The sequence below is a fragment of the Mus musculus genome, chromosome 10 (genome assembly GCF_000001635.26).
Source record: "Mus musculus strain C57BL/6J chromosome 10, GRCm38.p6 C57BL/6J".
NCBI classification, from domain to species: Eukaryota; Metazoa; Chordata; class Mammalia; order Rodentia; family Muridae; genus Mus; species Mus musculus.
The window spans coordinates 43,968,157-43,991,036 of NC_000076.6; the positions used below are offsets into that span (position 1 = coordinate 43,968,157).

The 22,880-nt window shown below is 45.1% G+C and overlaps 1 protein-coding gene and 1 long non-coding RNA gene across 5 annotated transcripts in view; one reads left to right on the forward strand and one right to left on the reverse strand.

Moving 5' to 3' along the window:
- The window catches only part of Crybg1 (crystallin beta-gamma domain containing 1), a 198,522-nt gene that overhangs the window by 17,850 nt on the left and 157,792 nt on the right, over positions 1 to 22,880 (reverse strand). For all 3 annotated transcript variants that reach the window (NM_172393.2, NM_001368305.1, NM_001368306.1), the window contains 7 exons: positions 20,938 to 21,097; positions 18,095 to 18,234; positions 11,325 to 11,451; positions 8,642 to 8,677; positions 6,871 to 7,028; positions 5,738 to 5,864; positions 5,502 to 5,647 (listed from right to left, as the gene is read on the reverse strand). In NM_172393.2, the coding sequence (NP_765981.2) occupies positions 5,502 to 5,647; positions 5,738 to 5,864; positions 6,871 to 7,028; positions 8,642 to 8,677; positions 11,325 to 11,451; positions 18,095 to 18,234; positions 20,938 to 21,097 (894 nt within the window). The remainder of the gene's footprint in view (positions 1 to 5,501; positions 5,648 to 5,737; positions 5,865 to 6,870; positions 7,029 to 8,641; positions 8,678 to 11,324; positions 11,452 to 18,094; positions 18,235 to 20,937; positions 21,098 to 22,880) is intronic.
- Gm40636 lies at positions 132 to 17,074 on the forward strand. Of its 2 annotated transcripts, none has more exons than XR_003948866.1 (5): positions 132 to 1,076; positions 4,972 to 5,101; positions 6,295 to 6,410; positions 15,560 to 15,594; positions 16,530 to 17,074. It is a non-coding gene; the product is annotated as a predicted gene, 40636 (long non-coding RNA). The 2 variants fall into 2 exon arrangements; XR_871622.3 differs by having other exon boundaries at positions 4,972 to 5,080.

A 22,880-nucleotide genomic window follows, 5' to 3' on the forward strand; every position in this document is an offset into this window, starting at 1 on the left:
CTTCTCTTCTCTTCTCTTCTCTCTCCTTCCCTCCCTCTCTCCCTCCCTCCCCCTCCCCCTCCTCTTCTTCCTCCTCCTCCTCCTCCTCCTCCTCCTCCTCCTCCTCTTCTTCTTCTTCTTCTTCTTCTTCTTCTTCTTCTTCTTCTTCTTCCTTCTTCCTAGTAAAAACTTCATTTCAACATAGATTTCTGCAGACAGATCTTAACAGGAAACTATCTATGCCTCATATACAACAAATCACAATGAATAATAAAACCCAGAAACAAAGAAAAGCACTTATTTCCCAAATGGTATTTCCAACCTAACAGGTCTATAGAAAAACAAAGCTGAACCAGCTCTCAGGGTACCAAGGACATCACTTGCAATGTTCCCATGTCAGGAAGGTGCAATCAGTCGAACCCACTCACTGATGTTACTTGCTGTGCAAAGGAAGTCTTTGAAGGGGAAAAGGGTTTCTAATTCTATTCCATCCAACAGATTCTCAGTGTAGTCTCCACTCACTCACTGCCCTAATGAGCAGCTCACCGTTTGAATGGCACATGTCACCCTCAGAACTTTCCAGATCTATTCCATTTCCTAAGGAGGACCCAGCATGTCCACTTCTCGGACAGAAAGTCAGTCTGCTTACTCACACAGCACACACTGACGTCCCATCTGCCATGTGCCAGAAACCGACAGACGTGAAGAATACAAATCCCCTGCCTTGAGCTGGGTAGACAGAGGAGCATCACAAGTAACTATCTTTTGTGACACATTGTGACTGGAGGTGGCCTGTCTGAAGTGATGCCGTCCCTTAAGGCCAGAACATGAGTAAGCCTGTAGCCGACAGGGCTTTGTGGCCTACCTGACATGTTCTTTCAGTGTCTGTATCACAACGGAAAAGGATCCCCACAAGAACAACCACTCTGAAGAAACTGTGTGGTCAGGAGAAGCTAAAGATCTCACACCCGAAAGCTCACCATCTCTGGCCATCTGAATGCAGAAACTGAGACCGGGGCTGCCTCAGAAGAAGTCCTTCCCACTCCCCCAGTATCAAACCTGCACCAGCAGCTCTTCAAAGGTCTGCATCCTGTGAGGTGAGGAGTTTGGAGGCCTGGACCTCTCTGTGGTCCTGACATTAACTTTCAAGAATGCTGACTGGGGCCAGGGGGTGGGGGCGTGGTGGGGAAGTGGAGGCTCTTAACTTTTTTAAACTGTGTTTTCAGGTATGAGGGAGGGAGCTGGCCAAGGGCCCTGTGCTGAGCCAGGGAGGCCGCAGGGCACAGCTGACCTTCAGTGCACACACATCTTAGGTAAACCCATGGTTGCGGAGTGGTGACAACCACAACAGAGAGCCTGGCTCCAGCCATGAGTGCCTCTTCCTAAGGTAAACCACAAACACCACAAATTGCAAACAAAAACAATAATTAAATAACCCAGGTCACATCACAGAAAGCTGTGCCTGGGCTCTGGGCCTGTGGCAGCTCTGAGCACCAATGGCGTCAGGCCTTTTGGATTGACTTTCAGGAGGGGAATCACCTGTGAAGAGAGATCCTCTGGAGATTCACCTGTGGCCAGGACAGGCACCTGCCCCCCAGAGCCCTCTCAGGTCCTTGGTAGTTGTTAAACTAACAGGTGTGTGCTCCATTTCCCAGTGAAATTATACAAACAGCTGGTAGGCAAACTCACAATGGAGGGTCAGTCTGTCTGACTCACTCAGATGGAAAAATGGAAGCAAGGAAGTGTATGAGACAGGACTTGACCTGAGAGCAGAGCGTTCTTCTGCGGCCCGGCTGAATCTTTGAGATCTGTAGTACAGAATCTACGTATACTTGGGACTGTTAGGAAATTTGTCAGTGTCCTTGCTGTAGGGTTCCGTTCATGAGTTATTTACTGCTGTGTTAGAGGATGGAGAACAGGAGAAGAGAAATGGGACCTGGCAGGCCCCAGCTGAGGGGAACGAGGACAAACCTACCCTTCTGTGGAAGAGGAAAGGAAAAAGTTCAAAACGAGAACACTTGTCTTTGTTTATTTAGGTTCTCATTGTATCCCTGGCTGGCCTAGAACTTGTTATGTAGACCAGGCTAACTTTGAACTCACAGAGATGCCTCTGCCTTCCGGAGTGCTGAGATTAAAGGTTTGAGCCGCAGCATTGGGCTTATTTTTATCTGGACTCTAGAAGTGTTTTGCTTTATTGTTGGATGTTAAGATGTCAGCCCAGCTTCCACTGCTTGGGTTGGCGCAGCGCAGCGTGGGGGCTGTCAGCAGCTGTGAGCAGGAATTCTTCTGGGCTTTCCTAAGAAGGGGAATGTGGTCCCTCGAAGGCTTAGTTGGTCTCATGAGCATCCTTCCTACCATTTCACAGCTAAGGATCCCAGGGATTTAACGCCCTGTGACAGTGCGCCTCCAGGGAGACACAGGACAGGACTTTCAAAAGCTTTGTTCTGTCTGAGCATGGAGGCATACATTGGTAACACCCCATAAATATCCCACCCCCGATTTCCATACTCACCCCACCACTGCACTTGGGAGGGCTTTGAAGCAAAAGGACTGAGCTCAAGGCCAGCATGGGCTGTATAACAAGACTACATCTCAAATAATAAAAGCAAAACAAAAAGTTTCTTCTGACTTTGAATTTTGTGATAAGAAATAAAGGATCCGAATCTAGCTGGGCACGACAGTGGCATAGCACACTTGGAATCCCAGCACTCAGGAGGCAGAGGCAGGCTGATCTCTGTGAGTTTTAGGCCAGCCAGGGTCACATAGTGAGACCCTACCTTAAAATAGACAGACAGACAGAGAGACAAACAGACAAATGCCACCAAACAAAACAAAAATGAGGTTGCTTATTTACCAGTAAAAATTAAAGCCATTAAAATAAGACCATTTTTCTTTGATACTATTAAAAAACGACTGGGTTAGTCATCCTCCCTTACGTTTCACAAGGCCTAGCGCAGTACTGTCCAGCCCAGTCTTGTCTGCACACAGACTAGAACCCCCACCCCTGCTGTGCATCCCAGTGCATTCACCACCTCACAGCCTCCGTCCTGTGATCTGCTGAAGACATAACAGACCTCATTGGAGCTCTTCTACAGCCAACACATTCAGGAAGAATGTGTGTGTGTGTGTGTGTATGTGTGGGGTGTGTGTGTATGGTACATGTGCTATGTATGTGTGGGGTGTGTGTGTATGGTACATGTGCTGTGTATGTGTGGGGTGTATGTGTATGGTACATGTGCTGTGTATGTGTGGGGTGTATGTGTATGGTACATGTGCTGTGTATGTGTGGAGTGTGTGTGTGTGTGTGGTTCATGTGCTGTGTATATGTGGCATATGTGTAGTGTTTGTGTGTGTGTGGTATGCATGTGTGTATGTATGGTGTGTGTGTGTGGTGTATGAGTGTGTGCATGTGTGTGTTGTATGTGTATATGTGTGTGGTGTATGTGGTTTATGCATGTGTATGTGGTATGTATGTGTGGTGTGTATGTGTGTGGTGTATGTATGTTTGTGTGTGTTGTGTGTATATATGTGTGTTGTATGTGTTATGTGTGTGGTGTATGTGGTATGTATGTGTGGTGTGTATGTGTGTGTTGTGTGTGTATGTGTGTGTTGTATGTGTATATGTATGTGGTGTATGTGGTTTATGCATGTGTATGTGGTATGTATGTGTGGTGTGTATGTGTGTGGTATATGTATGTTTGTGTGTATTGTATGTGTATGTGGTGTGTGTGTGTGTGTGTGTGTGTGTATGTGGTGTGTGTATATGTGTGTGTATGTACAACTGTGCCTCCCTTCTACTTCCTCTAATACCAAACCTCAGTTGCTACAAGGAAAAAAAAGACTCTGCCAAGAAATACAACTAAAAATGACTAAAAATCGAAAGATATAAAAGCCCAACATCCTATTGAAGGAAACTGATATGAAGCAAGCAGTGCGGGTAAGAAGGAAGGAAAACAGGCTCCGAGAATTATGTGCTGTGCTAACTCAGCCTACATCAACATCTACCCAGCATCCTCCAGCTTCCTCTGCTAGGTAGATGACTGAAGAGCAAGGATACCTGGTGACTGTTTCTCCAAGACTGAATGGCTCACTACAACTTTTTCAGACAATAATAAGCATGATCTGAAATTACTGCAAAGCCAGCACATTGTTTCCGGTGGCCTCTGCCCTATGTTCAGACAACTCCTGGTTCTGGTAGACGGCCAGCTGTGATCATACCATGTGAACATACCATGTTAGGGCTAATGATGTAATTAATACAGCCTAGTGACAAGTGACAACCTACGCAATGATGTAGTGACTAACAACACAAGTGTGTTCACTGTAGACATGTCAGACTCGCCAGGGTCTTGGGGGAGGCCTCGAGAAATGCATTAGGGCTGAGGCCAGCCAGATTCAGTAGGCTAACACCAACTGCTTTCAATAGAACCAACATCTGCTTTCTTCCTGTCCTTTTAATAACATTACCACTTAGAAGAAATCAGCAGGGTCACGTGCTGGATCATGAGAACAGTTCCCTATGGCAGAGATCTGGTGTCCGTTCTGATTCCTGGGGAGCCATACACTTCAATCATACCCACTGGGGAACTGACCCTAGGATGGCCACACCATAGCAGCACAGTCACCTCTCTACTTAAGGCATGTACTAATGACCCACGCCACGGAAGCAAAGTCAGACCTGGAACCTGAGCATGCAGTGAGTCGGGAGAACGAGAGTCAGCCACGGCTGTGGGCCACGGGTAAAGAGGTCCACCTCTGGGAGAGCCCTGGGAACAAGCCCAGCAAACCATTTTTGCTTGATTGGCCTTGTCACTGTTACTGCTTCCAGACAGGACCCGACTATGTCACCCAGGCTGGCCTTGAACTCAGTCTTTCTGTTTCCACCTCTTCAGTGCTGAGAGCACAGGTCTATGCTACTGTGCCTGGCCAGAAACAAAATCTTCTCTAGGCCTTTTTATTGTGCAGCCAATAAGTTCTGTTTCTATCTCTTAGGCTGGTATGCCTGATCAGTCACTTCCGCCTCAGAGTCACATCTCGGTAAAGACTTGGCATTGGTGAAAACACGGAGTGGAGTGCCATACTCTCAGCACGGAAGGCTGGGGTAAGCAGATGCCAAGGTCAGGTAAGCTGACCACTCCAGGTAGTCTAAACAGTGGTTTTTATGTCAACATACTAGTGAGGGAGCACTGGCAGCCATAGCACTACAGGAGAGCCTACTGGGACTTTCTCCCAACCTCAAAGTCAATGCCAGCTTACTAACAATCCATCCATTCAGACAAAGGGCCACAGGGCTGCATATTTCCACCATGACACCAAGAGCCTGCTCCAATGGGGGGAAAAGGTTACATCAGAATATTTTTAGGCCAGCCATGAAAGTGTCACAGCTGTAAATACAAAGGGGCTGAATTAATGTTTACCCGTGAGATATTTACTGAGGGCTGACTCTGCATCACAGACTACTAATTTAACAGAAACCCGAGTGAAACCCAAGCTTCACCTCCTGGTGGGATTGCTTCACTTACACGCCACTCAGTACATTGATTGACTGTGTCTTCACTCCGTAGCCGGTCTCCTTCAAATTGGCAACAATTCCCAACACATCAATACTGGAACCTTTGGAGCCAAAGTTCTTCTCACTGTACATTATCATGTGCGCATTTGAAAAATCCTATTAAGAATGAGAGATTCAAGTGTAAAGGGTAGCCGCTCATCATCCCGAAAGGACCTCACGTTGGCTGTTAGCTTCTCCTTAACTTACACTTAATATAGGCCGCAGAGACTGGAGCTCTCCATTGTAGCCTCCCCAGGCGTTCCAGTCCCTGTATTCTCCCTCCTCCAGCAAATACTGGTGGCCAGTGAAGCCACACTTCTCATAAGCAACCCAGCTACGAGAGAAAGAGCAAGCGGCCAGTCAGACATTCGCAATGCTTCCCATGTGCCCCATGTACTGACAAACACAAATATAATATTTGGTGTGAATTTGTGAAATTCTCCAAGTTTAGAAAGGACAGCATACAAATTTATGTGCTTTTGTTAGAATTGTTTAATGTTTAAGAGAATTTGTTCAGAGAGAAACCTCAGAAAAAAAACCTAAGAAACATGTTAGAGTTCTGTAAAGGAGTGTAGTTGTATGTATCTGTGAGTATGTGTGTGTGTGTGTGTGTGTGTGTGTGCGCGCGCGCGCGTGCGAGCGCGCAAGCTTTTGAGTGTGGTGTATATGTATGTGTGTGCATTTGGATGTGTGGTTGTGTATGTAATTAAAATGAAGGGCTAGAGAGATGGCTCAGCAGTTAAGAGCACTTGTTTCTCTTGCAGAGGATCTCAGTAACCCACATAACAGCTAAAACTGTGACTCCAGTTCCAGAGGCTCTGACGCCATCTTTTAGACTCCTCAGACACTGCACAGATGTGGTGCACAGACATACATGCAGGTGAGACACTCATACACATAAAATAAAGATAAATAGTTAGAAATCTACACTTTTGCCTACTTACAAGACTGTTTCAGTATATGCTTTTACTAGAAATGTGCAAGATCTATAAAGTTCAAAAAGATCATGAAAATTAGAAAGAAAATTAATAAATGATTCATTAGATTGGAACATGACACTTTAAAAATCAATCTGTACAGCTCTGTATGAGCTCCACACCAGACCCCCCTATAGTGTCCCTTCAGCCACTGGCACAAGTCCAGCTCAGCAGACCCTGCTGGGGATGACGTCATACAGACCCAGCATGTATGACAACAGCCTGGGGTTCAGTCTCCATGACTCCCTACTCTCCACAAAATATCACCAGACTATAATCAGGAATGTGTCTTTGGGGAAAAGAGGGCACATTTCTTATTTCATCAGGGAACAAGAGAAATCTTACCATTACCCTTGTACTTACACGCCTCTTAGGACTTTCATAGACCCCACGGATGTAAAGGGCAAGTTGTTGTTTCCAGTTGTTTCTTCTGTCTCACCTCCTTCCATGATAAAACTACTCATTTCTGTTTCTAGCTCCATACACCTTCCTTCAAAGGAAGGCTTTTCATAAATAACTACCTGCAATAGAAGGGAGATATGCCAATAATTTGGAGAAGTTAAATAGCTAAAAAAAAAAATAGCTAAACATTGACCCTGTCATTCAATAGCACTTACTTGGGCTAGGGGTGTGGTTCTTGTCCAGCATGTGTGAGACCCTGGCTTCCAGCCCCCACAAGACATAGCCAGAAAAACAAAACAAACAAAAAACCCCAAGCTGGACATAGTGGTATAGCCTACAATCCCAGGACTCAAGAGGATGAGGAAGAAAGATTCCAAGTCCACGGCAGCCATGGGCTACATAATAAAGGCTGCTTTGGCTCAGCAAAAACAGGACCAACAAGATGGCTCAGCAGGTAAAGGCTGAGTACAATTCTCCAGACTCACATGTGCCTATATGCCAACACACACACAAATGTAAACAACAACAACAACAATAAATAGCACTAAATCCTGGAATACAAATTAAAATTTTCTAATCATATATAAAAATCAACTACATGATAACACTTACTAGTTAAAAATTAAAAAGTTAAAAAGCATTAGGTTTTGGAACACTCCAAAGGCAATGTTTAAAAGATATTAAAGAGCCAGAGTATTCTAAAGTTGATTTGAAAATGATAAAAAATCATGGTGCATAGGACAGGTGTAGGAAACAGGGGCAACAGGTGCATCTGGAGCAGGGAGAGCTAGCTGCAGGATGGAGCTGGACTCATGGCTCAGTAGGGAGAGCTGGGGGATAAAGCTGGATACATGGCTGTGCAGGGAGAGCTGGGGGATGGAGCTGGACTCATGGCTTTGCAGGAAGAGCTGGGGGATGGAGCTGGACTTATGGGTCAGCAGGGAGAGCTGGGGGATAGAGCTGGACTCATGGCTCTGCAGGAAGAGCTGGGGGATGGAGCTGGACTTATGGTTCAGCAGGGAGAGCTGGGGGATAGAGCTGGACTCATGGCTCTGCAGGAAGAGCTGGGGGATGGAGCTGGACTTATGGTTCAGCAGGGAGAGCTGGGGGATAGAGCTGGACTCATGGCTCTGCAGAAAGAGTTGGGGGATAGAGCTGGACTCATGGCTCTGCAGGAAGAGCTGGGGGATGGAGCTGGACTTATGGTTCAGCAGGGAGAGCTGGGGGATGGAGCTGGACTTATGGTTCAGCAGGGAGAGCTGGGGGATGGAGCTGGACTCATGGCTCAGCAGGGAGAGCTGGGGGATGGAGCTGGACTCATGGCTCTGCAGGAAGAGCTGGGGGATGGAGCTGGACTCACAGCTCAGCAGGCAAAGGCTGAGCTCAATCTCCCCCAAACAAGCTGAAAAGCTTAAAAGCTCTCTTCTGTTGCCAGCAATGGGCTCATCAATTAGCAAATCCAACCAGGAATGGTAAAGTTAATAGAACAGTGAACCTTGGAGGCCATGCTAAGATAACCGGTGCCATTAGCCTTTTCCTGAAGTTTAGTGGGAGGAAGACTTAGTGGTGAAGTCACATTAGCATCATATACTTAAAGATCGCAGAATAATTTCTCTCTTCCCTACCCCCTCACTTCTGGATGCACACCCACTTATATTCTCTCTCTCTCTCTCTCTCTCTCTCTCTCTCTCTCTCTCTCTCTCTCTCTCTCTCTCTCCCCTCTCCTTCTTACCTTTGGATCTGTAGGGAATTCAACTTTACGGCCACCCTAAAACAAAACAAAACAAAAAACAGCATAGTAAAAAACTCAGTTTCCACTGAGAGTGTTCAGTATTATCACAGTAGTTACAGTAGGTGAAGCACACAGTGTGATTGGTTACTTTATGGTTTGTTTTAATTTATATAAGATGATGCCAAAATTATCAAACTGAAATGAGGACACAAGACCATCTACAGCAGAGACGTACTGGACATGCACAGCTACTGTGTGCTTCTGTTCTGTTCTGTTGTTTTTGTTTTTGTTTTTGTTTTTGTTTTTGTTTTTGTTTTTGTCTTTGTCTTTGTCTTTGTTTTGTTTGTTTGTTTGTTTGTTTGTTTGTTTGAGTGCAGAGAAGTCAGACCCAGGGCCTTGCAATGCTGGCCAAGCACTCCACCCCAGAGCTACAACCAGGCCCCTTGGTTTATTTTGCTCTGTATTGTTTTTTAACTAGGAAATTTTCTTATACAATTTTAATTTGTATCCCAAGAGTCAGTGCTATGTGCTTCTTGTTCTTTTGAGACAGGGTCTCACACACCAGGAAGACCAGGCTAGCCTCAAACTTGGGATCATCCTGCCCCAACCTACTAAGACTTCTTCCTCTTATTTCTCTCGCTAAATAACCCTTAGGTTTGATAACATCTCACAGGAAGTGAGTTCTACCTTCTGCCCAGGCAATCCAGCATGGGCGGTCCTTCCCAGGCCATGGTCTTGGCCCACATTCCACTGCTCCCTCTGATTCCACTCCCAGCAGCCTCGCCCTTTGTATTTCCTGCCTGGCCCTGGGAGGCATCTGACTTAGCAACCCATAGCCTACAAAAGTGTTAAAGTTCACACAGCAGGAAATAATAAGAACTATTAGATAACAGTGAAAACCTCTCAAAAGATGGCATCATTACACTTTTGTATTAAAAGAGTGGGGTTGTTGTTGTTGTTTTTAAGTAAAAAACAAAACAAAACTAGAATTAGAGAGGAGAGTGTTGCCTAAAAATACTGAACAGGCAGAAGTCAGTGGTTGATAAACTGAGAGATTTCCCTCGATGTGTTTTTGTGAGCTTAAAAGCTGCAGCCAAAATCCTCAAATGGCCCAAATAAACTGAAACCATAAATAGGCTAGCTCAACCAGCAAGCTAGCCCTTATACAACCAAGGGAGTGCCTGCCTAAAATATAGTCTTTGAGGGCTGGAGAAATGGCTCAGTGGTTAAGAGCACTGGTTGCTCTTCCAGAGGTCCTGAGTTCAATTCTATTAACTACATTGGTGGCTCATAACCATCTGTAATGGGATCCAATGCCCTCTTTTGGTGTGCATGAAAACAGAGCACTTGCATACATAAAATACATAAAAAATCTTTAAGAAAAAAATAATCTTTGGGGGGAGGTGCTCAATAAGCCTCAGTTTTAAAACCATCCATCACATTGATTTTTAAGCTTGAAATAACTCTGTCATACATTACCAAAACTAATAAAACTGGGAACTTTGAAAGTGGATTTAATTTAAAAAAAAAAAAAAAAAGGGCCTCAAGTCACCTGCATTGATCTGCAGATAACCAAATCAGGCGTGTCTAACTTTCTAATCTGTCTCCTCGGGCTGCCTCTGAAGATACTGCAGTGTGGACTTTCACAAGCAAGTTCATAGCAGAAGCTTCACCCTGGTGTTCAGTGAGCACCTAGCATCAAGTGGCCCACATCAGAGCCTAGTGTGGTAGACTCATCCCACCTAAACCTTCATCCCAACAGAGCAGCCAGGGACCAGGGACGGGGGTAGGGGTGGGGCAAGGAACTGGAAGCACAGGCTCCAGGTAAGGAGGATGAGTGTGGTGGTTTGTATACGCTTGGCACAGAGAGTGGCACTATCAGAAGGTGTGGCCCTGTTGGAGTAGGTGTGTCACTGTGGAAGTCTGCTTTAAGACCCTCACCCTAGCTGCCTGGAAGCCAGTATTCTGCTAGCAGCCTCCAGATGAAGATGTAGAGCTCTCAGCTCTGTCTGCACCATGCCTGTCTGCCTTGCTTGGATGCTGCCATGCTCCTGCCTTGATGATACTGGACTGTATGTCTGAACCTGTAAGCCAGCCCCAATGAAATGTCTTTATAAGAGTTGCCTTGGTCATGGTGTCTGTTCACAGCATAACACCCTAACTAAGACAATGGGCATTGACCCCTCACCCCAGCTCTCCTTCACCACTCAGCCCTGCCTCCTGGCACTACCTCTGTGCTGGTCCTCAGCATTCCCTGCCCAGCTCTGTGCCTGCCCTGGCCTCATACGCATCCTCTGCCAGCTCCAGTGGGGGCAATTCTGCTCCCGTTTAAGATTTGACTGTGCATTCAGATGGTTTTCCTAACTATGCCCTGCCCTGCCTCTCATCCCACCGAATGGGGTTGCTTCCACTTTCCACAAACAGTTCTTCACTCACTAGGCCTCTCTGGGCTGAAGTTGGTGCAGACATCTACTCTGTGAGGCAGAAGATGCTCTCCGTGCAAAGGGCATAGTCTTGTCCACCTTTCTTAACCAGGAAGTTGTTTCTACTCTTTCTATCCAGCAATAGATGCATGTAAAGCAATAAAAGCTACTTTTATTGTTCAAAGCCACATCTGGTAGATTATGGAGGTCAAGCTAAGAGACTTGCTGCCTTCAGAAAACCAGCTTCAATGTCATGTTACCATTTTCAGAGGCCGCATGGATCCGATGTACGCTTCCTCGGTATCCCAGAAGGATAGGTCAGGGTATTCTCCGGGCTCCAGAATGAAGGGGACACCTTGGAATCCAGGCTCTTCATAGATCAGCCATCTGAATAACCACCACGGAAGCAAAGAAGCAGAACTCGTGGTTAATTTCTGTTCCCTCCTGCCTGGCACACAGGACCCCACTGACAGGAGGGCAAGGACAGAGGAGAGTATGGCCACTCTCCCAGAAATGGCTGTGCCTGGGCTTCAGAGAAGCCTGGCCTATGAGTTCCTCTTGGCTGGCTTGGCCACTTACTTTAAGCCATGTTATAACTGCTTTAACATGTAAATCTCTCTGTCACTTAGAGACCCCCAAGTTAGGCCATCTCAAGCCCTGTTCTAAGTTAATATTTCTTTTGTAAATAAAGACTCCCGGCATTCTACACAGTGTCAAAATGTGTAGCAATGGATCCCTTCCAAAAGCCTAGAAGGAATTCCACCTAGAATTTCAGCCAGGCCTCAACAGTGCTGTCTCTATGAGATTAAGCCACTTGCCCCAAGACAGGGCTGCTGTGAACTGATCCCTGATTCCTTACTCTGTCACAGCAGGTTTCTTCCCCACTGCAGGGAGTGTACCAAACACCATCTGCCCTTGTCACTGTCCCAAGCATCCTCACTGTGTGCATCACTCAGCACACACTGCTGTCATCAGAGGCCTGCAGGTCCAGGTGGCAACACCTTCTGAATGCTTGGTTCTGATCCTGAAGACATGAAATACCACATCCTTGCATCGGGCTTGTCAGCTGTCACTTCTGCTCTGGTCAGGAAGTGGCAGCCCCACCTACTCCTGAGCAAAGGCTAGGGAGCCATAAAAACATGCCCACTGGAGCTAAGTGCATGTCTGAGGGAGGGTGCAGCTACTGGAGAAGAGATTTGTATAATTCAGATGTTGCCTTCCCTCAGAGACACAGGCTAGCTCCTCCCCAGACTCTCCTTTCTGATGGCAACCCCATAAAGTGATATCTGTTAGTCTGGCTGAACCACCCACCTGGGGTACTCTACCAACCACGCTATGTTCCCAGATATTGGACCAAGAGGGAGAGCTCTAAATAAAACCCTTAGCAAAACAGGGTCTGGGGATAGGGGTGCTTTTCTTCTGTTCCTGATTCTGGCTGAACACCCATTTTTAGTGCAAGTTCATGTTAAAGATGCCCTTGAACCTTTTTTTGACTACCCAGAGATTTGCCACCTAGTTCCTACTAAAGATCAGTCAATAGGTATACAAAAAACTAGGAGGCCCCATGGCCCACAAGTGGAGACCAAAGCCAATCAACAGTGTCCTAAGGCAAGATCACAGCCACAGGGGGAGGGAGGGGAGGGGGGAACAGCAGAGGAGCCAGGAGGAAGGCCCCTTGTTAACTAAGCAAGTAAACTTGATGACATCATCGGCAGGCAGGTGGCTAGTTTGTCATGTGATGTTGCATCGCTAATACATGACGCCCCCTCACAGGAAGTGCCCTGGCCCAAACCATCTGTACTGGCTAGTTTTGTGTCAACTTGACACAGCTGGAGTTATCACAGAGAAAGGAGCTTCATTTGAGGAAATGCCTCCATGAGATCCAACTGTAAGGCATTTTCTCAGTTAGTGATCAAGGGGGAAAGGCCCCTTGTGGGTGGGACCATCTCTGGGCTGGTAGTCTTGGGTTCTATAAGAGAGCAGGCTGAGCAAGCCAGGGGAGGAAAGCCAGTAAAGAACATCCCTCCATGGCCTCTGCATCGGCTCCTGCTTTCTGACCTGCTTGAGTTCCAGTCCTGACTTCCTGGGTGATGAACAGCAGTATGGAAGTGTAAGCCGAATAAACCCTTTCCTCCCCAACTTGCTTCTTGGTCATGATGTTTGTGCAGGAATAGAAACCCTGACTAAGACACCATCCAACCTAAATCCAATCATACCTTTCCATCTAACCCTTCGTACAGACAACACTCAGAGAATCAAAGGATCAGAGGAAAAGAAACACTCAGAAAAAAACCTATGTTCTAAGACAGCCGGCCGAAGGTCTCAACAGCTCAGGGGTCATTGAAGCAAAGGAGGGGGCAGAAAGATGGTTAGAGCCAGAGGAATAGGAAGTCTGCTGTGAGATGGTGTCTCCTAGAAATGTCAGGGAAGCTGCACTCCTGAGCCTTCATCAACACAGCTGCCTGACCATGACCTGAACTGCACGGCAGCCATGCCAGCGTGGAAAGGGATGGATGATGTGGATGGATGATGCTCCACCCCAGACACAGAACCACAAACAACTAAGGGTGGAGGGGGAGGACATCCTCCCCAGGGAAGAGCCCCAAAATTGGTTATCCAATGCCAAATGGTCACCCCCCAAAATATTTCCATGTCAGTAATACTATAAGGGCTGGGAAGGTTATATCCATCTATCTATCCATCTATCTATCTATCTATCTATCTATCTGTCTGTCTGTCTGTCTGTCTGTCTGTCTGTCCGTCTATCTATCCGTCTATCTATCCATCTATCTATCTGTCTATCTATCCGTCTATCTATCTATCTATCTATCTATCTATCTGTCTGTCTGTCTGTCTGTCTGTCTGTCTGTCTATCCGTCTATCTATCCATTTATCTATCCGTCTATCTATCCGTCTATCTATCCGTCTATCTATCCGTCTAACTATCCGTCTATCTATCCGTCTATCTATCCGTCTATCTATCCGTCTATCTATCTATCTATCTATCTATCTATATCTATATAGAGATATTGTGTGTGTGTGTTTGTAGTGGAAATTTCTGGATGTCACTTGATGCAGACTCATGATGTTTTGCTGAAGTGTAACCTGTTGAGAGGACCCCTGATGCTTGGGGAGATTATTAAGTATGACCCAACAGACAGTGATGGGAGCTTGCCTAGCTACCCATGCACATGCTGGTCTCGAGTCTTAGCTGATCTACAAGCGTCCTCACTGTGTGCACCACTCAGCCTGCTGAGTGCTTGCTTCTGATCCGAAAGACATTGCAATACCACACTCACAGGAGAATACATATAGTTACTATAACACAGCAATGAAAACCACAAAAACACAGGCAACCCAATGGATGTGTGCAGTGTTAAGAGAGGGTTTATTGTGTGCGCAGAGGGGGATGGGACCAGAGCAAGTGACAGGGATCTACAACACAGCTGGTAGTCACTTAGGTCAGGTTTGTGTCATTATCAGCCTCCGAAACTCACATGTAGACATAGAGCCTTCTGTAGATGACAACTATTTTTAGTAAAAGTGAGAAAAGCACATTTGGCTAGGGAGAAAGCAGTCGCTTCATTTCAAATCATCGGAACTCTCCAGCTAACAGCCCTGGTGCAGACAAGGGGGCCCGCCTGTCTTCCTTGCTTAAATCGTATGCTCCCTCTGATGTTCTAAAATTCTTTGTTTTTATTAAAACACACCCTAGAACTATGCAAGCCTGCCTTTGCCTCCAGGAGGACGGAGCTGAGATCAACTAGCCGCTAAAGCAGAGGTTTAGATATCAGTCATATTCAACAGAATTTGAAAAGCAAATTTAGTTAAGAATTACTCATTTCCTCAAGAAAGAACCTGAGAAGGCCAGTAACACCCTTATACATGTGCAGAGGAGCTTAATCTAGAGTGAACAGGCCCAGGAGCGTGTTTCCTAATGGGATAAAGAAAAGACTCCCCCACCCACCCCCACCCACCCCCAGGACTTCTCTGCTCACACACTTACAACACCGTACCAATGGCAGCAAGATGAGCTGAGTGCTTATTACCAGTTAACCCCCTCAACCTAGCCAGATGTGGTGGCTCACATCTGTAACCCCACACTAGGGAGAACAGGGTGGATGGAGAGAGTAAGCCAGATACAAACAGTCCTCTCAGCTCAGCCAGACTTCCTTGGAGATCTGTAAAAGCATTAATGTCCCGAGCTCAGCAACGGAGTTCAGTGGACTTTGAACAGACACTGTAAGGCGGCTTTCACAAGGCCACTGGCACGGAAGGGAAGAGCCAAAGAAGACATCCAAAGGCAGTGGTCAGAAAGACACTTTCTCTTACCAGGCTCCCAATCTCTCAACATAAACTGCCTAAGGCACGTAAGGTCTTTCCCCTCAACCATATCCATGGGCCTCTGGGATCTCATGTAGTACATAATTTAATGTCTTCTCAATGGTCATTTTCCCTTTTAAAACTTCCTTTAATCTGCTTCTCCCACCTACAGCGCTGGGGACTGACTCCAGGCAATTTGCCCATGAGGTAAGTGTCCTAACTGTGAGTTACACCCACAGCCCTTCAACCCCTTCTCTAAGTGAAGGACTCCCAGGTTGTACCAGCAACCTTTCCCTGCAACCCAGGCCCACACTTCTGAGTACCCCACTGCCCGATTGTGTGTGAACTTGCAGTGGATCTCAGATTTAACCAGTCCAAAAACAACTTCTGAACTCCCCTCTTCCCTCCACACTCTTCCTGCAGGTCCCATCTAGAATAGGCCAAGCTTCCAAGCCCCTGCACCTACATAAAACTTATCAGCAAATGCAATCAGTTCTGCCTTTAGAATGTACCTCAGGTTTTGCCACTTCCTGCTTCCACTCCCACAGCAACTAAGCCACATCACCTCCTGCCCATATGACTAGAATTGTTTCCCTACTGTTTCCCTCCCTCCCTCCCTTGACAGCCTACCTCTTTATAGCAGCCAGTAATCCTAAATTCTGCCCTAGTAAGTGCCCGCACTATTGACAAGATATCCCCCATGCTCTCCCTGCTACTAACTCACTTAGAGAGGGGCGGGTACAATGGCTTAGACACACCCCTCAAAATGCCTTGTGGAAGCTTAACCTCCACTGGGAGGTACTAAGAGGGGATCAGGCTGGACCTTCAAGAGGTAACTCAGTCATCAATTCAGTCACGGGGCCTCTTTCCTCATGGATGGAGTCACGGAAAATAGACTAAGATAGAGGGCTGCTTTTTTTCGAGGTACATTTCAAAATTTTAGACAAATGAAAGAACAAACTTTTGACTACAAAAGAGGTAAATCTACAACTTAATCCCTGTTACAAAGTCCTAGATAAATCACTGTCCTCGACTTGAGTACCTCTTGTGACAAGAGACTGTCTACTGAGCAAGGCAGCTGCTTCCATCTCAACCATCAGGAGGCCGAAGCTTAATTCTCGGTCTCTCGCTGCTTCCTGCAGGTTCCCACAGACCACCAGAAAACAGACGGAGTTTCTTCTACCTTTCATTCCTTCAAAGATGGCTGCTACCCACCCCAAGCCAAAGCCCCACCATCTCGCTTCCTACAGTCACCCAGACGTTTCCAGTTCATGATTTCAGATGCCTGAAAATGGGAATTTGTGGTATGCAGGTTACCCGGCTCCTCCAGCCTGCGCGAGCAAACTACTTTCCATGGTAACAACAATGGCAAACTAAGACTCACAGCAGCCAACAGGACATCCAAGACACGACTGACTGAGTAATGCTTTCTCATTTGCTCGGGGTATCTTAGGTTGCTTTCTAAGACACACTATGAAACTATGAAACCTTTGGCTGCACGTCCCACTCACAAAATCCTGCCAGTGTGCTCAGAATATGTAAATAGTTATATATTACATACAGTACCATTGATCTAATTATACATCTCAGAAAACTTACACAAAAATAGAATGTTTAAAAGAGAAGAGATTTGGGTGCAAAATGGCCCCATGGGATAAAAGTGTGAGATGCCAAGCTAGACGACCTGAGCTCTGTACTCGGTGCCCATATGTTGGAAAGAGAGACTAGACTGATCTCTAAAAGCTGTCCTCTGACTTCCACACACATGCCACATACACACATCTATATGTCTACACACATGTACACACATCATAAGTAAATAAATAATAGTAGTAATTCTTCTTTTTTCTTTCTTTCTTTTTTTTTTTTTTTTGGTTTTTTTTTTTTTTTTTTTTTTTTTGGTTTTTCGAGACAGGGTTTCTCTGTGTAGCCCTGGCTGTCCTGGAACTCACTTTGTAGACCAGGCTGGCCTCGAACTCAGAAATTCGCCTGCCTCTGCCTCCCGTGCCCCACCACGCCTGTCTGTAGTAACTTTTCTAAAGAAAGATTTTATATAAAATATTGAGCAACTTTGATGGGGGTTTTTCTAGCGTTTCAGCAGATACCTTCTGTGTGCCTGGGCTTTGGGCTCTGCTTCAAAGACCACGTGCTCTGTCCTGCACCTCTACTTTTTATCTTCTCTCCCCTGTCTCAGATATCCCCATTTCCTTCAAAATATTCTTACAGTTTCATGAAGCTTGTATAGCTTAGATCACTTATAAGACAGTCCCACACAACAGCACTTTATATAAGACAACCACAGCAGCATTGTGTAACAATGGCAAAGGAAGTATCTTCTGCCTGAACCCATCCCACTTGAAATACTGAATTATGTCCTTGGAATACACCATGAGTGTATAAGGCACTGCTCAGCTGTGATTGGCTAGGTTTCTCTGTGATAAAGGAAAAGAAAGGCCTATATAGAAACTCTGTTTTCCATGGCTGGGATATAGCTTAGTGGTAAAGTCCTTGCCTAGCATCTCAGCACAAGAAACGGGGAGGTGGGTGAAGAGGCGTGGGGGTGGGGTGGTGGTTCAGCACCTAGAGCACTTGTGGGTAAAGTGTAAGGCATAGAGACTGAGTTTGGATCCCCATACTGAAACCCTACATCCTCCTTAGTATTCCTAATGAAGCCTCATTAAGACTGAATTTGGAATGGAAGACTTACGTGCCCCAGTGCACTTTGATGGAACACGTCTTCTGCATCACAGGGAAGCCCTGCATTTCCTCAGTGTCATCAAAGTACGAGTTCAGGAGTCCTAACCCTTCAGGCTCAGTAAACAAGTCGATCTGACTAATTCTGTAATCCTGTAAGAAAAAATGCCCACATACATATATATTGCAGATACAATAACTATACCATATGCTGAACTTGCAATAAGTTCATTATTCTTTCTTCTACGATAACTAAAAATGTCATTTTTAAAAAATTAATGTATAAGTGTGAGTGCCTGCATGTATCACTCGCATGCCTTGTCCTGGTGGTGGAATGAGAGTTACAAACAATTGTGTTAACAAAGCATATTTAGAAGATAAAGGAGAAAAATAAGAGGAGGAGGAGGAAAAAGAAGAGAGGGAGGAGGAGGAAGGGCTAGAGAGAGCTCCGTGGTTAAGAGTGCTTGCTGCTCTTGCAGAGGACCAGAGTTCAGTTCCCATCACCCACAGTAGGCTTCTGGAAACCACGTGCAACTCCAGCCGCAGAGGATCTGACACACTCTTCTGGATTCCACAGGCATTACACTCATGTGCACACAGCCCCCTACACACATACACAATTAAAAATATCACTGTATAAAGCTGAAAGGATTAAACAATGTGGGAAACAACCTTAAGATCCATTGTAATTGGAAATAGCAAATAAATGTTGATAAGTCACTTAAGTACTACACGGAACGAATAACACACCTTCTCAATGAAGTGTAATGTGCAGCTGAGCCTCCAGCCAAGTGGTAACATGAAAAGCTTTTGTTGTATTAGCAAACAGGAGCTATATCCCTGAGCTTCCTTCCTGCACATACCTGGAGCTTTGCCCTAATCAATATGCATCAGTTGGGACTCATGGTAAGCAGCTACTCACAGGATTGTGATCTTGGGGAATAATCACGAAGACAGAAAAAAAAACGACTGAGAGTAGAAGTGTTGAATTGAAAAGGGACAATAGCATTTTATTTATGGCACATTAGAATTATGCAAACAGGAGATTTGAATATGACCAACCAGAGGGCAAGAACTCCAATAAGTGAAGGAACAGACACAAGTCATGGTGGCAAACTTCAGATGACTGCTTTAAACAAGGCTTTATTACACATACTATTTGAGCAATAAATAAAAAATATAGGTGTGTGCTACATTCATATGTAAATGCAAAATATTCCACTGAGAGGACATCTTAAAATAGTGTTCCTCAGAGCTGAAAGGTTGGCTCAGTGGATAAGAGCACTGGTAGCTGTTACAAAGGACTGGGGTTCAATTCCCAGCACCCACACGAAGGCTCACCACCTCCTTGTGTGTGGTGCACAGACGTAAAAGCAGGGAAAACACTCATATACATAAAATAATGAAGAAGTAGTTTTCATATCTTACATGACTTATCACACTATCTACCCTACTTGAAACAAAAATTAAACTGGCTATGATGGAATACGCCTATTATTCTGAGAGCTACGGCCACACAGAGACATGGCTGCAACGTTAGAGACAGCTTGAACTACAGAGTCAGTTCATGCCAAAACCCACTAGAAGATAAACCCTTTGGAGTAATGGTTGTCATCTAAGTCTCCATCAATGCTGACCTGGAGTGTGATCCCAGTGTGTGAAGTGGAAACAGAAAGACCAGGAAGTTCAAGGCCAGCATGTGCTACCCAAGACTGTCTTAAAACAAACTAAAGGAAGCACTGACCTAGGAATCAGGCAGCGCTTCTCTCTGCTTCTTTCTTCCCATCTTAGAAGCTTCCACTTTTCTCTACTGCACTCTCCCTCTATTGTATAAAGTTATTATTTAATCTTCCATTTGTATGACACCAGAAATTACACACTTACGAAGAAACATGCTGACTGCACCTTCTTTAAAAAATGAGCAGGAAATTCTAGCCGCTTCTGTAATTGACAAATTACAAGTATCTCAAATAATCTGGACTTCTGTTGTCTAGAGGAAAGATTTATTTGGGCTCATAGGTTCAAGGGTCGTTGCTTGGATCTAAGATGATCCTGGATATCACTGTAGCATATGTGAACAGGGCAGGTCACCGAATGGCAGCCAGGAAGCAGAGACACAGAGAGATTCAAATGATATTTTAAATCCACATACAATCTAAGCTGGGCCATCAACTAAGCTATTTCTTTACTGTCTTTCCAAAGTAAAATACCTTACAGTACTTAAGGAAAGTAGAACTTCATGTAGACATAAAATAGTAAGCAAGGGACTGGAGGGATGGCTCAACAGTTAGAGCATTTGCTGTGATTACAGAGGATCAGAGTTCAGGTCCCCCCCTCACCCCCCACCCCCTTACCGATGTCACCGGCTCAGAGCCACCTGCAATTCCAGCTCCAGGGGACAGGGGACTTCATACCTTTTCTAGCCTCCATGGGCAAATATACATATAAACACAAGAACACACATACACAAACACACACACACACACACAGAGAGAGAGAGAGAGAGAGAGAGAGAGAGAGAGAGAGAGAGAAAATAAAGTAAATCTTAAAAGCAACCAGTCAGTTCATAGAGAATGCATGGCAGCCAGGTTCCTTAGTAAGCGGCTCCTTTGGGGTGCGAGTGGAAGGCAGAGTGAAAAGTGTACCTAATAGATTTATCATGAAAATGTCTAATGAGTATACTGTTTCTTTTCTAATTGAGTTATGATATACAAATATTTACATTATAAAACATATATCCATAGAGTAGCAATCAAATGGTTTTTTTTTTCATTTATTTCATAAAAAGATTCCCTTAAAATTATCTCTGACACTCATCTCCATGTGCTGAGTGAAGTCCACATTTCTATAACCTACCTGAACCACGTGTCTGATGGAACCAATCACTACAGGTTTATCAGACTCTGCTTCTTCATCCAACATTTCCTCTGTTCCCCAGATACTAGAGAGTTCCAGTTCACCTTCTTCTAAAGCAAGAGAATGCCCTTCAAAATTGGCTTTCTCATACAAAATCCAACTGCGAATAAAACACAGAAAAGCCATTATCTGTTATGGTGGTTGTTTTCATTCTGGCCAGTACATACTGTACAACACTAACTAGAAATAGCATAAGCTCTGCCCTAGGACCAGCATTACTGGGTTTCATGAAGCCTCAGATAATTAAAACCCTCTACAGGTACTTTGGAGATGTCTGAGTTATCACTGTGATAGAGTGCCCATGTTCATGGAACTGACAAGGGCGACTGTCATATGTGCTCTTGCATGAACTTTCCCCTCTCATGTATGGTATCACCCATTTCTCTTAAAGGTATTATAATGTATACATCACAGTTGAATCGACAGATACATTGATACACAGAACTATATTTATGTTAACAAAAAGGAGTTTTGAAAGATTCTCCCCAGCCACCACACAGCACTCAGGAAAACATCACAGTGAATGGGAGGGCTTACACCTTCAAGAGGGCATTAAGAGTTGCTAAAGGTGGGCTGGAGAGGTGGTCCAGTGGTTATGAGCAACTACTGCTCCTGCAGAGGACCTGAGTTTGAGTCCCAGCACACACTCTGGATGGCTCTCAACTACCCATTATCTACAGTTCTGATGCCTCTGGCCTCCATGGGCACCTCCACTCATAAACACTAACATACACATATATATAAAATTAAAAGATAAATTGTTAAAACTAAATTTTAAAAAAGGTTGCAAAAGAGATTGTAACTGTCCTGCTACAAATGAAATTATCTTGCAAAATTTGTTTTTATCCTAATTTTCAGTCTTCTAATTTGATAATGAAAGTACACTTTATTTTTCTAATGATATGTTCACTACTTAGAAAAACATATTAAAATATTAAAAGCCCTGTCAGAAAATATGTTGCATAATAATTAGAGGGAGATTGAAAGAAACTCAGCTAATTTTTTAGGTCGTAACTCGATTTGGTGTATACAGCAGCCGTTTCAGCTACTCCAGAGGCTGGGGCAGAAGGATCGCAAGTGGGGCATCCAGTGAGTCCAAGGCCAGGCTAGTTACTTGGCAAGATGATGTGTGAAAAGAAAAAGGCAGTTGGGGAATACAGCTCTGTGGCTGAGTGCTCCCCTCAATAGCATGTGTGAAGCTGACCCACAAGTTACTCATAAATGTTTGGTGGCTGCCTCTTGACCCCAGCCCAGCATGTATGTACAAGGTGAAGACGAACACGATACTCTGATTTTGCTTGCAATTTTTTCCTTCACTCAACTTCCTGTGCATTTCTGAGAGACAATTCAACCAGCAAAAAATGTTTTAGAAACCGTGGAAGTATCTACATTTTCACTAATCTCTTAATCAAAACTAACTTTTGTCAAAAATTGAAAAATAAACAACTTCAGGTCACTTCTTCAGTGAAGTCTCAGAAATTTATTTATCTTTCCTTACCAGCTCATTTCGTTTATTGATTTATTAAATGATTGCCTGGGTGTGATGGTACACGCCTTTAACCCCAGGTCTGGGAGGCAAATACAGGGAGATGGATCTCTGTGAGTTTCAGGTCGGCCTGCTCTTCATAGTGAGATCTTGTCTCCAGTTTACAAATGTGAGCCATGACATTCAAGTAGAGGTCAGAGGGCAACTTGTAGGAGCCAGGACACACCATGTGTGTGTCCTAGGGATGGGACTCAGCTCACCAAGTTTAGTGGCAAGCATCTCTACCCACTGAGCCAGCTTGCCAGCTTTGTGGTGTGTGTGTGTGTGTGTGTGTGTGTGTGTGTGTGTGTGTGCATGTGCATGCCTGTGAGATTGGGTCTTGCTAAATAAGACCAGG